Source organism: Anabas testudineus, chromosome 23 (genome assembly GCF_900324465.2).
Source record: "Anabas testudineus chromosome 23, fAnaTes1.2, whole genome shotgun sequence".
In the NCBI taxonomy this organism is placed as follows: domain Eukaryota; kingdom Metazoa; phylum Chordata; class Actinopteri; order Anabantiformes; family Anabantidae; genus Anabas; species Anabas testudineus.
The window spans coordinates 3,214,970-3,227,636 of NC_046631.1; the positions used below are offsets into that span (position 1 = coordinate 3,214,970).

The 12,667-nt window shown below is 42.5% G+C and overlaps 1 protein-coding gene across 1 annotated transcript in view; it reads left to right on the top strand.

The window, feature by feature from the left end:
• Nucleotides 1-12,122, top strand: part of ano2b (anoctamin 2b) — a 36,643-nt gene extending 24,521 nt beyond the window's left edge. The window contains exons 17-27 of the mRNA XM_026363120.1: nucleotides 956-1,030; nucleotides 1,170-1,371; nucleotides 2,168-2,279; nucleotides 2,385-2,442; nucleotides 2,551-2,651; nucleotides 4,455-4,597; nucleotides 5,760-5,912; nucleotides 6,005-6,057; nucleotides 6,552-6,730; nucleotides 11,268-11,373; nucleotides 11,733-12,122. Coding sequence (XP_026218905.1) covers nucleotides 956-1,030; nucleotides 1,170-1,371; nucleotides 2,168-2,279; nucleotides 2,385-2,442; nucleotides 2,551-2,651; nucleotides 4,455-4,597; nucleotides 5,760-5,912; nucleotides 6,005-6,057; nucleotides 6,552-6,730; nucleotides 11,268-11,373; nucleotides 11,733-12,116 — 1,566 coding nt within the window. The 3' untranslated portion in view covers nucleotides 12,117-12,122. The remainder of the gene's footprint in view (nucleotides 1-955; nucleotides 1,031-1,169; nucleotides 1,372-2,167; nucleotides 2,280-2,384; nucleotides 2,443-2,550; nucleotides 2,652-4,454; nucleotides 4,598-5,759; nucleotides 5,913-6,004; nucleotides 6,058-6,551; nucleotides 6,731-11,267; nucleotides 11,374-11,732) is intronic.
• Nucleotides 12,123-12,667: the final 545 nt, after the last annotated feature.

A 12,667-nucleotide genomic window follows, 5' to 3' on the forward strand; every position in this document is an offset into this window, starting at 1 on the left:
TTTATGAACAACAATAGACGATGAGGCTGAGTTGTCTTTTTAAATGAGCAGTGCACAGTAAATAGTAAATGGTCTGCACTTATATAGCACTTTACTATCTAACTGGTACTCAAAGCGCTTTACACTTCGCCTCATTCACCCATTTAAACACACACACACTCACGGCAGAGCTGCTGTGCAGCTGATCTGACTCAGCGGGACACTTCGGCAGGTGACATGGCAGCGGGGAACCAAACCACCGATCCTATGATTGGCAGACAATTGCTCTACTTCTTGAGCCACAGCCACCAAAGTAGATACACCGAAATAATACTCTTAATTAGATCTAAGGATGTTTGAATTGGAAATTCAGAAAACGATGGAAAGAGGAAAGTATCCCCAAGTACGGCTTCATTCAGTTGTCACTTTTCTGTGGCCTCCATTGGATGAAACTGTATCAAGTTCCACCGGCATCAAAAGAGCTCCTGGACATGATGCCGCCTCCTCTGTACTTAAGTTGTTGCAGTGTTCTCGGGCTTGAAAATCTCACCTTTACTCAAATATACAACCTTTTAGTCACTGTGGCAAAACAACTCAATTTAATTAGTGTTAATTGATACTTTTCATTTTAAAACTAAAGCAACAAGTCCAGAATGTTGCTGCTGGTCCAAATGTCCAGTTCCATTTTACAAACCGTGAAAAATGAATCACGTGAGCTGTGATGATTCTTTCCAGATCTGTTTTTCTGAAAGTCTTTACTTCTCTTTTATTTTGAAGATATTATGTTAGTTATGTGTTATAAACTGTAAGCAGTCAGCTGCTCCTATTCTCTTCTCTGGAGGTGTGTCAGTAGGAAGCTCTGTGTTCTGCCTCACAGGTTTCCTAATAAAAGTTGATGAAGCATCAGCCGTTATCTGAATGACTGACAAACCTTTCCTCTCTTTTTCTCCCATGTTGCCCTCATACTTCCTGCCAGGCTCCCATAGACAAGTTGACCTGGAAAGACCGTCTTCCTGGATACTTCATCAACATCTCCTCTATCCTCTTCATGGTCAGTACATAAAAATCAGGTTGGGAATCACATTTTCTCTGCATATGTATGAAAGCACTTCACATAGAAACACAGTGTGTTCCTCAAAGATTAACAGATGTAGTTGACTACTTTTTTCTTCTTTTCATTTTCCTCCTAGTTTGGCCTGACGTTCTCTGCAGTTTTCAGTGTCATTATCTACCGCATCACAATCTCGGCCCTCATGGCAATGAGCCCCGACCCAGCGATCAAGTCCAATGTTCGGGTGACAGTGTCGGCCACTGCAGTCATCATCAACCTCGTGGTTATTCTGATCCTTGATGAAATCTATGGGAATGTTGCAGTCTGGTTGACTGAGCTAGGTACAGAATTATATACATATATATTTTATATACATATATAAAATAGTGCAATCAACAATTTTAACATGAACATCAAGAGCTACAGTTTCATGTCATTCTATCTGCAAAATTAAAGGAATAGTTTGGCTTTTTTTTTTTTATTAGTTTTCTTCAAAATGCTTAGATAATAAGACATTCAAGTCTCCAGCACCTGCTAAATATGAAGTTAGAATCAGGACATGTTTAGTGCAAAGACTAGAAGCAGATGGAAACTTTCTCATGCTCTCATTCATTCCAATATTGACTTTTGATAAATATGAACAGCATACATGTGTTTCAAAAGCAGCCAACAATGAAAATGTAATAAATATAAGTATAGTGTACATATTTAAAAATCTACACATGCATGTCTCAGTTGAAAGACTTTGAGAAATAGAGAGTCTTCCTGTCTCTTTGTGGAGGGTTGAATGAAATTTTGATGTTTCATGCCCCAATCATCCCATCCATTTACCCCAAAAGGGTTTCAGACACAGTAACAGTCATATTAAAATCCTCCTAAAAGTGAGAGAGAGAGAGGGGATGTGACATGTAAAAAGTATTTTGACCTACTTCCAGCACAGTGATCATGTTAAAACTCAAAATCAAGAGTCAGACTCTCATCAGCAGATTTGCTGTGGAAAATTCTAAACCTAGCCAAACCTAAAATAATGTACATACGTTCTACTTTGTTGTTTGTTTGTTTTTTCTCTCTCCAGCCGCCTTGCTGTTCTCATACCTCATTAAACAAAGTCTTTCTTTCACTTTGCCTATTTTTCAGAGATTCCTAAAACAGATACTAACTTCGAGGAGCGCCTCATCCTGAAAGCGTTCTTGCTTAAGTTCATGAATGCGTATGCGCCAATCTTTTATGTGGCTTTCTTCAAGGGAAGGTAAGTCCTGCGTCTAAGTAGGTGGGGGTGCGAAAAACCTGCTTACAACCAAAATAAATGTCGTTATCATTGGTGAATTCTCATGATACCTTTTTGTTTCTGCAGGTTTGCGGGACGACCTGGAAATTACACGTATGTTTTCAACAACTACAGGATGGAAGAGGTTTGTTATCCGTCTTCATATCTGTGACTCTTTTTAGTTGGCTGGATATGTAGAATTATCGTGTGATAATAAATCAGCGGCACAAATGAAGTGTGTGTTTTTCCTCAGTGTGCCCCAGGAGGCTGCCTCATTGAGCTGTGCATTCAGCTCAGCATCATCATGCTGGGCAAACAGCTAATTCAGAACAACATCTTTGAAATCGGCATCCCGTAAGTACACCACCTTCTTCTGTCTGAGCTGTATGTGTTCACTTAGCAAGACATATAGACACAGCCTTACTGAGGATGGTTTCCATGTTTCCCATACCAACTCTTACAAGACTACTTGAGGGGTCATGAGAGTTTTCCAATCCAGTTTACATGGATTTGAAGACTGTGTCCTGCAGGACTATGGGGTATTGGGGAAGTTGGTATGGGCCGTCTGGTCTGAACCTGCTTCCATAAGCGGCTGAAAATGGGTGGATGAATGTTTCTGTTCTGTCAGACTGAAAAACACAGCGGAGACACCTTCAGTTTAGACATGAGATCATAAAATTCCATCTCCCCTTTGTTCTTGTAGCATCCTAATATCAAGGAACGCATCAATTTATTAACATGTCTGAACAACAGTACTCCAGTTTGTGTATTAGCTCCTCTTTTACATACATTCAAATCATAAAGGTCAGAGGTCAGCTGAAGTGTCATAGAAAACACCTGTGTTTCAGCTTCAGCTTCAGGCTGAACTGTTACTGTTGCTGTGAGCGCAGCTTGACCTTTTGACCCGTGAGGTGAGCCTCACGCTCAAATGCTTTGATTCTCCAGAATATCCTGAGGGATCAGCGAGCCACGACACATACTATCATACCATCTACATACCAGCCACTCATCTGCTTCACATTCAGCCACTATAAAGAGTTCACACCTGGGAGGAGACCAGTAAAACCACAGTCTTAAACTGTGGGCCAGTACAGTATGCCTTTTATGAGGACGCTCAGGAGCTGCTGAGTGACGGCAGTGAACTTCAAATATTAATATTATTCAATGATATCAAAGTTTTCTTTGGACAGACTCCCTTTCCTATTTCCTATCTAAATATGTAACTGATGAAAATTCAACGATTGCTCCTTTATGGATTTGAAGTTGCAACGTGTGGTAGTTATGCTAATTACCTGAGAATGCATTGTCTGGTCGACTTTCTTTAAGGTTGGCTTACTCCCCAAAACATGCCTTAGATGGCTCCCAGGGGCTGTATCCTTAAGAGGACTGAGGGATGGTGGGCTGAACCTGCACATCCTCCCAAAGAGGATTCTGGTCTAGAGAGAATTGACAGGAGCGTCACTGTGAGCTCCCACCCTTAGAGACCGGTCATGTTCTGTGGAATAATAAGGCGGTGTTTTTGCAGTGTCATGTGGAATTGGCGTCTCAATAATCAGTTGTTATGTTTCTAACTTCTGGAAACTTTAGCTCGGGGTTGGTCAAAATCTGCATGGAGAGCACAGAGCTACAGAGCGGGCTGATAATTGTCTGTATAGGTGATTTGGTCTGTTTCACATTCAACCTAACGAGCAATAATGAAAGATGTAGAAATATATTGACGTTTTCTGACTAATACCAGACATCTAACCTGCTTTCACACCGATATGGTTAACCTGTGTGTGAGTGTGTGTGTGTGCGTGTAAACCTTTATGAGTTCACTGCTGCCCGGCATGTACTGTACTGTACAAACTGTAACTCCCTTGTGTTTGTGTAACCACATATTAAATGCTGTCAGGCAATTAGCTGCTTTTATTAACGTTGTTTACAAGCAGTACACACGCTCACATGAATATAAATCCATGTACACACTGTGCACATTAATTATGTTTTGTACATGTATACTGTGCACAAAGATGCTGTAAATAGGAATTCTCAACACCGGGTCACATATAATATTTATATTTATCCTTTTGGACATGTCTTTACTTTAATATGTTTATATTCGCATGTAATTTGTCTCCACCGCCATCTCATCCATCTCTTCCTCCATATTGACAGGAAGCTGAAAAAGCTGGCGCGTGCAATAAAGAATAAAGGATCAACTGAGAAGGAGAAGGAGGAGGGGAAACCTCCACAGCAGTGGAACCTCGACTACGCACTGGCTGCCTTTGAGGGCCTCACGCCTGAATACATGGAGATGAGTGAGTCCGCATGCACATACAGAATAATAGTCACGGGGACAATGATTAGCTATTTAAGCACCGAAATGACTTCACTGAGAGGTGTTAAGCCATCAGTTTGTGGCAGGTGAGTATTGATATGACCCTTTCAGGTGAATGGGCAAGTCTGTCTTTACTGTCCTGTCACTGTCACATGATGGAAAAACATCATGTGTCGGTAAGTCAGGCTCATTCTATTTCACCCTGACAAAGACTGGCAACAACAAGAGACAGAAAAAGAGAGACAACATGAGACGTGATGGAAAATTCATGATAGGATGTAGGGTTGTCATGTCTGTGCTGTCCTTGCACACAAACAAATGAGCTGGGAGGCCTCAAAATCATATTGTGAATAAACATACAGTATTAAACTGTAAAGTGATTTTGGAAACACGGTCTCACTGCTTCATTTGTAGCTGCTCACTGTATTATTTGCTATAGGACCTAGTGGTTCAGTTCAGAACAGTCATTAAAGACTTGTTGTGATATAATAATGATGGGATTTCATGAGATATGACTTGCATTAGAACAGATGAAGGTGGTAGATCAGGCTGATGGCACTGAAGGGCACGACTACGGACTAAATGTGTGTGTCCTACATGGAAACATAGACTTAAACATAAGTGTTGTGTGTGAATTGGTAGTTTTGGGATTGTGCTAAGTCATTTATTATTTAGTTTTCATGCTTGCCAGCAAGACGTCCTGCTTGTGTTGAGGTGTGTGTGTCTTCTTTGTGTGTGTAAGGTGGCCTTGAACCCATCAACCTCTGCACAGGTACATAGCAAAGTTATTCTGAGCTTGCCCCTCAGCGTTTGCCACTCCGCCATTGTGTTTTCGTCCTTGCCGCTCTTTGTCTCTGTGCGGCATCCCGAGGTGAAGCCGTCCGTCTCAGCTGGCTGGAAATCCCCGTTCCCACACTGCTAAAGTTCCACTGCTCTGATTAGAGCTGCGGATCAGACACAGTCAGGCAGACTGCCTTGTCCATTCACCAGAAGATCTCAGTGATGAAGCATCCTATACACTGCTTACAGTTTGCCCCTGTCAATCTGACATCATGCTCTCAAATGTACATTTCCATATTGTTGGTTGACTTTAACAAGACTAATGCACCAGTTTTCATTATTATTATATCTCTGTCCTGCAGTTATCCAGTTCGGTTTCGTCTCTCTGTTTGTGGCTTCGTTCCCACTCGCTCCTCTGTTCGCCCTGCTCAACAATGTCATCGAGATCAGACTGGATGCCAAGAAGTTTGTTACAGAGCTACGCAGGCCAGTGGCCATACGGGCGAAAGACATCGGTAAGATGAAAGAGGAACACGCAAAATAGGGATGAGCCTGTTCATCCAATCTCAGTTTTTCCGTCTAATCACTTCTGTTTTTCTTTCTGTAGGTATATGGTACAACATACTGAGTGGAATGGGGAAATTCTCAGTCATTATAAATGTAAGTATTCAAATATTAAATTAGTGATATATGTTCATTAAATGCATGCATGACGTGACTTTACGAGAAGCCAAACATACTTATCTGAAGGTCAAAGTGTATGTGTAGGAGTACAGGGAGGCTCTGCTTGAGATTTGTCCTCGGGTAGCGTAACAAAATCCTATTCCGTTTACTTTTAATACTAAACAGATTTGCGGAGGATTTAGAAAAACAAGCGGTAGGAATTTTTGATGTTTTCAGGAGCAATGGGGCACCGGACACACATACATGCAATTAAGCTGGCGTGGGAGAAAGACAAGGCAACGGAAAACTGGGATCACACTTCTCCTTTTGTGCATAGAACTTGAATCTGCACCATTATCAGTGTTGCTAAATAAATCTATAAAGCATTAACATAATGATAGTTACCAGAACTGTGCTGTTGAACATATGAAATAGTGTGCACCTCTTTAAAAAATGTCTCACTCCATCTGATTCTCTCTTTCTCTCTGCAGGCCTTCGTGATCTCCTTCACGTCAGACTTCATCCCCCGGCTCGTCTACCAGTACATGTACAGTCCGAACGGCACCATGCACGGCTTCATCGACCACACGCTCTCCTACTTCAACGTGTCCAATTTTAAGCCCGGCACGGCACCACACAGCTCCGCACACAAAGACATCAGCTTCTGCAGGTAAAGACGCTGGCATGCACGTGCTGAAAAGTTATAACGTGCCTTGGCGATTCATGCGTTTTTATATCCGAGGAATTTAGTTTGAGGTGTTCTGCGTTAGTGGATGAAAGTGTAGGACTTTTCATAGCTTATAACTTTGATCTGACTGTAACAATAGATAATCTCCCCTTCAGTCTCTGTGTCAACAATGAATAACTAGCATTTTCATGCTTATTTCAAGGAGACTATCCACTTGGCTTGACAAAAGAATGTCTCTGTTTCTGTGTTCATGGAGATGATATCCCATTTCCAGCCCTCCTTTCCTTTCAGACCTTTATATTTAACCAAAGAGATTCTGATTTTGTCATAACAGACTTAACGACAAACAGGCAAGGCTGCAGAATCCAATGCGCAACTGGCTTTGTGTCCCAATATTAACTTTTTCTCCTAGCTATCAGGTAGTTTTTAGTTTGAGGTGCACATGTGCTGTACGCTGAACCATGATTCAAACACATTTTGCAATCATAAAATGTCAGTGTCCACAGATATGACACATACTGTCACGCCAACCAAGCCCCACAAGCTCATGGTCAAAGGCGCTATTGTATCTCCTGTGGATTTTTCACCCATGCCAGTAGCAAACATCTCTTTCATAACATCAATATAAAGCGCTGTAGACGGAAAGGTCATGGATGCCGGCGCCCACAGACAGCTGAGGCCGACCTGCTGTTACATAAGCCAGTAAAGAATTACGACGCAAGAATACGGCCTTTGTGCCAGCGGAGCGTGGTACGTCATGTCCGAACCGAGACAGGATAATGTACGCCTTCAATGCGTATAGGCGTGAAATTAGCTCGAAGATGCTTCAAGAAGTATGTGTGAGACTGCAGTGTGTCTGGTGGATGTAGAGACTGCTGATGTTGTGGGCAACGCCTCTGGGCTCTACTCAAACGATACAACTCAGTATGTGATTCTGATTATGTCAGATGCTCCAGACAGGTCGCTTCTGCCTCTTTTCTTGCCGTCTTTCTTGTTGACCCACTTAATTTGGGGACTAAAGTCGTATGAATGAATACACGCAGGATGGAAGAAAAGAGGTCAGGAGTGCATGAATGGATGGATGAGATGAGGGGTGATGTCACTGGACAAGATGATCAGATAAGGACGCAAGAATCTGAAAGGGGAAGGGTCACAATGTTCAAGACAAGTTAGAAAAGAGCAGCATGGAAGGATGTTAGAAATAACAAGAAGAGGAAAAAGGAAGAAGAGTAAAAGAGGAGCGGCCCTGTAGTTGGATGGTACTGTATGACGGAGTTTTTAAATCTTTCAGCACGCTCAAAAACAGCAGTGAGCTGAGAAATTGCTGCATCGGTGGGAGAAGCATCACTGTACGTCTCTGCAGTCATCATCATTGGATTATTAAGGCATTAATGTGACCTCATTTTAACATCTTTTCAACTGTTTGGATGATCATATGTTTTCAATCCAATACTTTTACATGCTGTTGAGTGGTTTGTGAGTTTCACACCAGGGGCCAATGAAACGTTATGATAATCTGAAGAGAAACAGGTCTAAAAATAGTCTCTTAAAGTTACAGCAGTGCTGCATATACATGTAAGGTCAGCAGACACCTGGAAGCTCTTATAGTAGCATTATATAAAAATGTGCTCACGCCATGTGTTATATGATACAAGTAGCAGAAAAAAAACATTCTTACATTGCACGTTACCCAGTTGAACTGACCAATCAAGTGGGTAAGGTGCCCAAAATAGATTTATGATCATTTTACCAAGAGACCAGATCTCACAAAATCTAGTCTTTCACAGGAGTAGATTTATTTCCAAGTCCCTGCAGAGTTTCTATTGAGTCAGTTATTAAATCCTTACCAGTCCCCGCTGTGATTTGGCTGACCTCTGCTCTTCATGTGGAGGGGGTCAAGAGAAAAGAGAACGTCCCTACAGGAGTACACTTTATTTCTCTGCAGTCCTGACATCCATCTATTGACGTCAGTATTAAATCAAATTAGATTAAAGTCAGAGAGCTTTTTTATAGTTATCTACAAAGACCAAACCTATAGTGTAACGTAAACAGATAAATCACCAATAATATAAAAACAGGGAGCGTCAACAACAAACTGTGCGTCTCTTCGCACAGTTTGTTGATTTGAAAAAGTCCTATAATAGTGTGAGTTTGTGGCCTCCACCTGCTTCATGTCAGGACAGCGCTGGTTTCCAGAGCTGACAGGAAGTTGGCTGCACTTACGCTCTTATCGCCACAAGGTTAAGTGAGGGCCAGCGCGTTGCTATATGTCACGGATTATATTGTCATTTCAGGTTTGCTTGTTTCGTTTTAGTGCATCAATAGGAGACTCTTCAGTGCACTTGGTTCAGACGTACACTTCAGGAATCCAGTAAATGTAAATATCAGAGACAGATTGAAATGCTGTGCCAGCGCGTCCCTCAGTTCTAAAGATGTCCCATGAAACTAGCATGTTCCTTTAATGATGAGAACAATTTTATAGAAATAGTGAGAAACACAGAGACAGGAAGAGTATCTGAGGGATGCTATTGTTTCAAACTACTGGGCCCCTCCCATAATGTTACCTGGCAGCACCCATGTTTTTGGTAAACGAGGGGTCGGAGGGTGTTTGTGTGTTTGTTGAGGATGGGAATGGTCTGACCCTCGTTTGTCTTAAAATGTATTCCTGGATCCCAGGAGGCACTATGTTGGCAGAAGTAAGTCTTGGGGAAGTACACACACACACACACACACACACACACACACACGCTGAAGATGTTCTGAAGTCTCTCACATACTCACCATAATCTCATTGAGGTCTTATGAAAGAATATTGAGTTAGATGCTCCAGTTACTGCTGAGCTGCTCTATTATAACCAAACATGGAGTGTCTAGAAAACACACACACACACACACACACACACACACACACACACACACACTGGAAGCGGCGAGAAAGTCAGGGAGAAAAATGTTCTTTGGATAGTTTTACAGCCTTAATTCCACACAGAAAAGTCCCACTGAGTGGAGGATGACAGGACAGAAGGTCTTCTTCGACTGTTTGCTTCACGCTTGGAAGTTGATCTACATCGAACTTGTGTAAATTGGTGGTGAGTGAATGAGGGAGAGATGAATAGATCAAAAGGGAGGGCCAGATGAGTTGACTCTCACAGGCAGCATTCCTCACTCATGACTGTATAAGGAGAAGGAGTCAGACACGATAGACCCCTCCAACACACACACACACACACACACGCACACACACATTTTACCCTCCCTCTGTGTTATTTCTATAGCGCTAGTCAAGTACTTACAACATCTCAATCAGGCCATTTAATCTCTTCTGGCTTCAGAGGAATTTTTTTAATGATAGTGTGTGTGTAGATGGAAAAGGCTTGTTGGGTCAGCTCTCTCAGTGTAAAACTTTGATCAACCACATTAACCGAACACGTTTCACTGCTGAGTCTCGACAGTGGTTTTAGTTTTTTTAGTTTTCTCGTACTGTACATGCTGATGTTTTACTTTATTTTCCTGGTTCTATCTTGTGAAGTGTCACATTTGTGTTTGTCTGACAGAGCTGTGATTGACAGAAGGTGGGACGTACAATGATTTAATTCTTCTGTATCTGCATCGGTTTACTTGCCTGTCTGATATCTATCTTAATGTCATGATTTACTAATCTGGCTTAATGCTGACTGGAAGACTGATCCATGGCTCCGTTCACTGCTGTTTGTAAATCACATTCTCTTTAATGTCTATTGTACATTCAGTGGTTTGGAAGGACACATTTGCTTAAAGATGTTATTAAGGTTGACAGTGAGATGGATGATCTCCCAGCTTGCCTTGAAAGGAATGATATATGCTGTGCTGTACTTTCTATAGGGAGTGTAGTGACTACAGCTGAGTAACTCCCTGTCGCTGCGCAACTAACATCAACTGACTACTGCTGTTACAGTAGGTTGTGTCTCAGCACGTCACATGACAGGAAACGAATAGAAGTTAAATGCATCACCACAATGTCATAGCTGGAATAACAGTAAGTAATGCAGCTGATCCCAGGCAGGATATCCTTACTCCTTTGTACACAGTAGAGCACACACTAAGAGAAAATAACAACAAGAGCATGAAAGATGTGCTCCTCCATCCTCCAGGGTTTGCTCTACATCGGCCCCTCGGAGTGGCGGGGCCATGGAGACACTCCCTTGTTTTCATAAAACATCAGAATCTCAAACAGCTTGACATCATTTCACTTTGCTCTCTAATCCCTTCTTGTTGCACTCGAGCCAACAGATTCAGCTGCAACACCTTTTGGCGTCTGAATTTGTCACACTGCCACAGGTTACATTACCACTGCAGGTTTTCATTTTTATGGCTTCAGGCTGTCTGCACCAACAGCACTCGACCTGCCCAGTTCTTAAGTGCTTGTGTGGTGTCTGAGAAGCCAGCCACAAACAAAGCATCTTCTTCTTCTTTTTGTCATTTCCCACTCACTGACTCATCGCTCCTCTAACTCTTCCTCACACCTGTGTTTTTGTTCTAGGTACAAAGACTACAGGGAACCTCCGTGGTCTACAGATGCGTACCAGTTCTCCAAACAGTACTGGTGTGTCCTGGCTGCAAGACTGGCTTTCGTCATACTGTTTCAGGTATGTTCAGACAAAGAGAAAGGCATCGTACAAAGGAAATAACTAGAGCTCTTTAACAGGTGCATACACATCATTTTTTGACAGACTGTGTGCAGATAGCACCCAGCTCATAAACAGCTCATTTCATGTCAGATGCTTCACTGAAGTGTGTCTAATAAATGTCTGCCTGCAGCACCCGGGCTGTTGGAAACGTTTCACTTCATTACTGCTGAGGACATATGATTCTTTAATATCAAATACATGAACTGAATTCAAGGAATTCCTACAATTGTTTTATTGTTTCTCACCTGCCACTTTTCTCATACATCTCGCTTTATTCATCTTCATCACCATCCTCTCCTCTGTTCTCCTTCCTCCAGAACCTGGTGATGTTCCTCAGCCTCGTGGTTGCCTGGGTGATCCCGGACGTCCCCAAAAACATTGTGGAGCAGCTTAAACGGGAGAAGAAGCTCCTGGTTGACGTCTTCTTGCAGGAAGAGAAGGAAAAATTCCAGCTCATCCAGAGCCTCTTCTCCAAGGACAACCCCTTACAAGCGGGGAGCCACTTGCTCCAACAAGCCCAGGGCATCGCAGCTCCGGGACGCTCTAGTACTCTGCCCTCGGGCCAAACTCAGGCCTTGGTTGGAGACGGAGGAGGAGTGCCGAGGGCGAGGTGTAGGGCCGCCAGCTTCAGCCAGTTCACCCGGAAAAGTCCCTCATCACCCATGAATGAGAATGAGAATTCGAGACACACGGCAGTGTGACGCACACATCCGCAGGGCTGCTTCGACGGGGCCTCAAGACTGTGTTACTCAGACGATTCGGTCCATGTATGTCTTTTCAGTACTGTGTTTTAAAAAAAAAAAAAAAGCACACGCCCTAACATTGAACATGAGATTGGAATTCACTGGTGTCGGTGTGGTTGAACGTGCTACCGTATGTCCACACTGGTTGAACGGATGTGTCGCTGTTTATATTCACACCGACTGTTCACCTAATTAAGTGTTATCATTTTTACTTTTTGGTAAAAATAAATCATTTAGCGAGGCACAATAGCTTCATAGCGTAGACGAGCAATAATTACTATATTAGGTTGAACAATCAAATATTATAAGAACTGGGGAAGATGCTGGCGATAAGGAAAGGACTACGATTCTCATGGACAGATTCCGTAATGGACACTTGATCATCATAAACTGACTGACGGACAGTGTGGCTCACTTCTAGCGCTGGGGACTTTTCAGAAAATCTTTATGTGCTTATGCTCTTTACGCGTATTTGTCATTAACCCAATCTGTAGCGGCTCCAACATCCC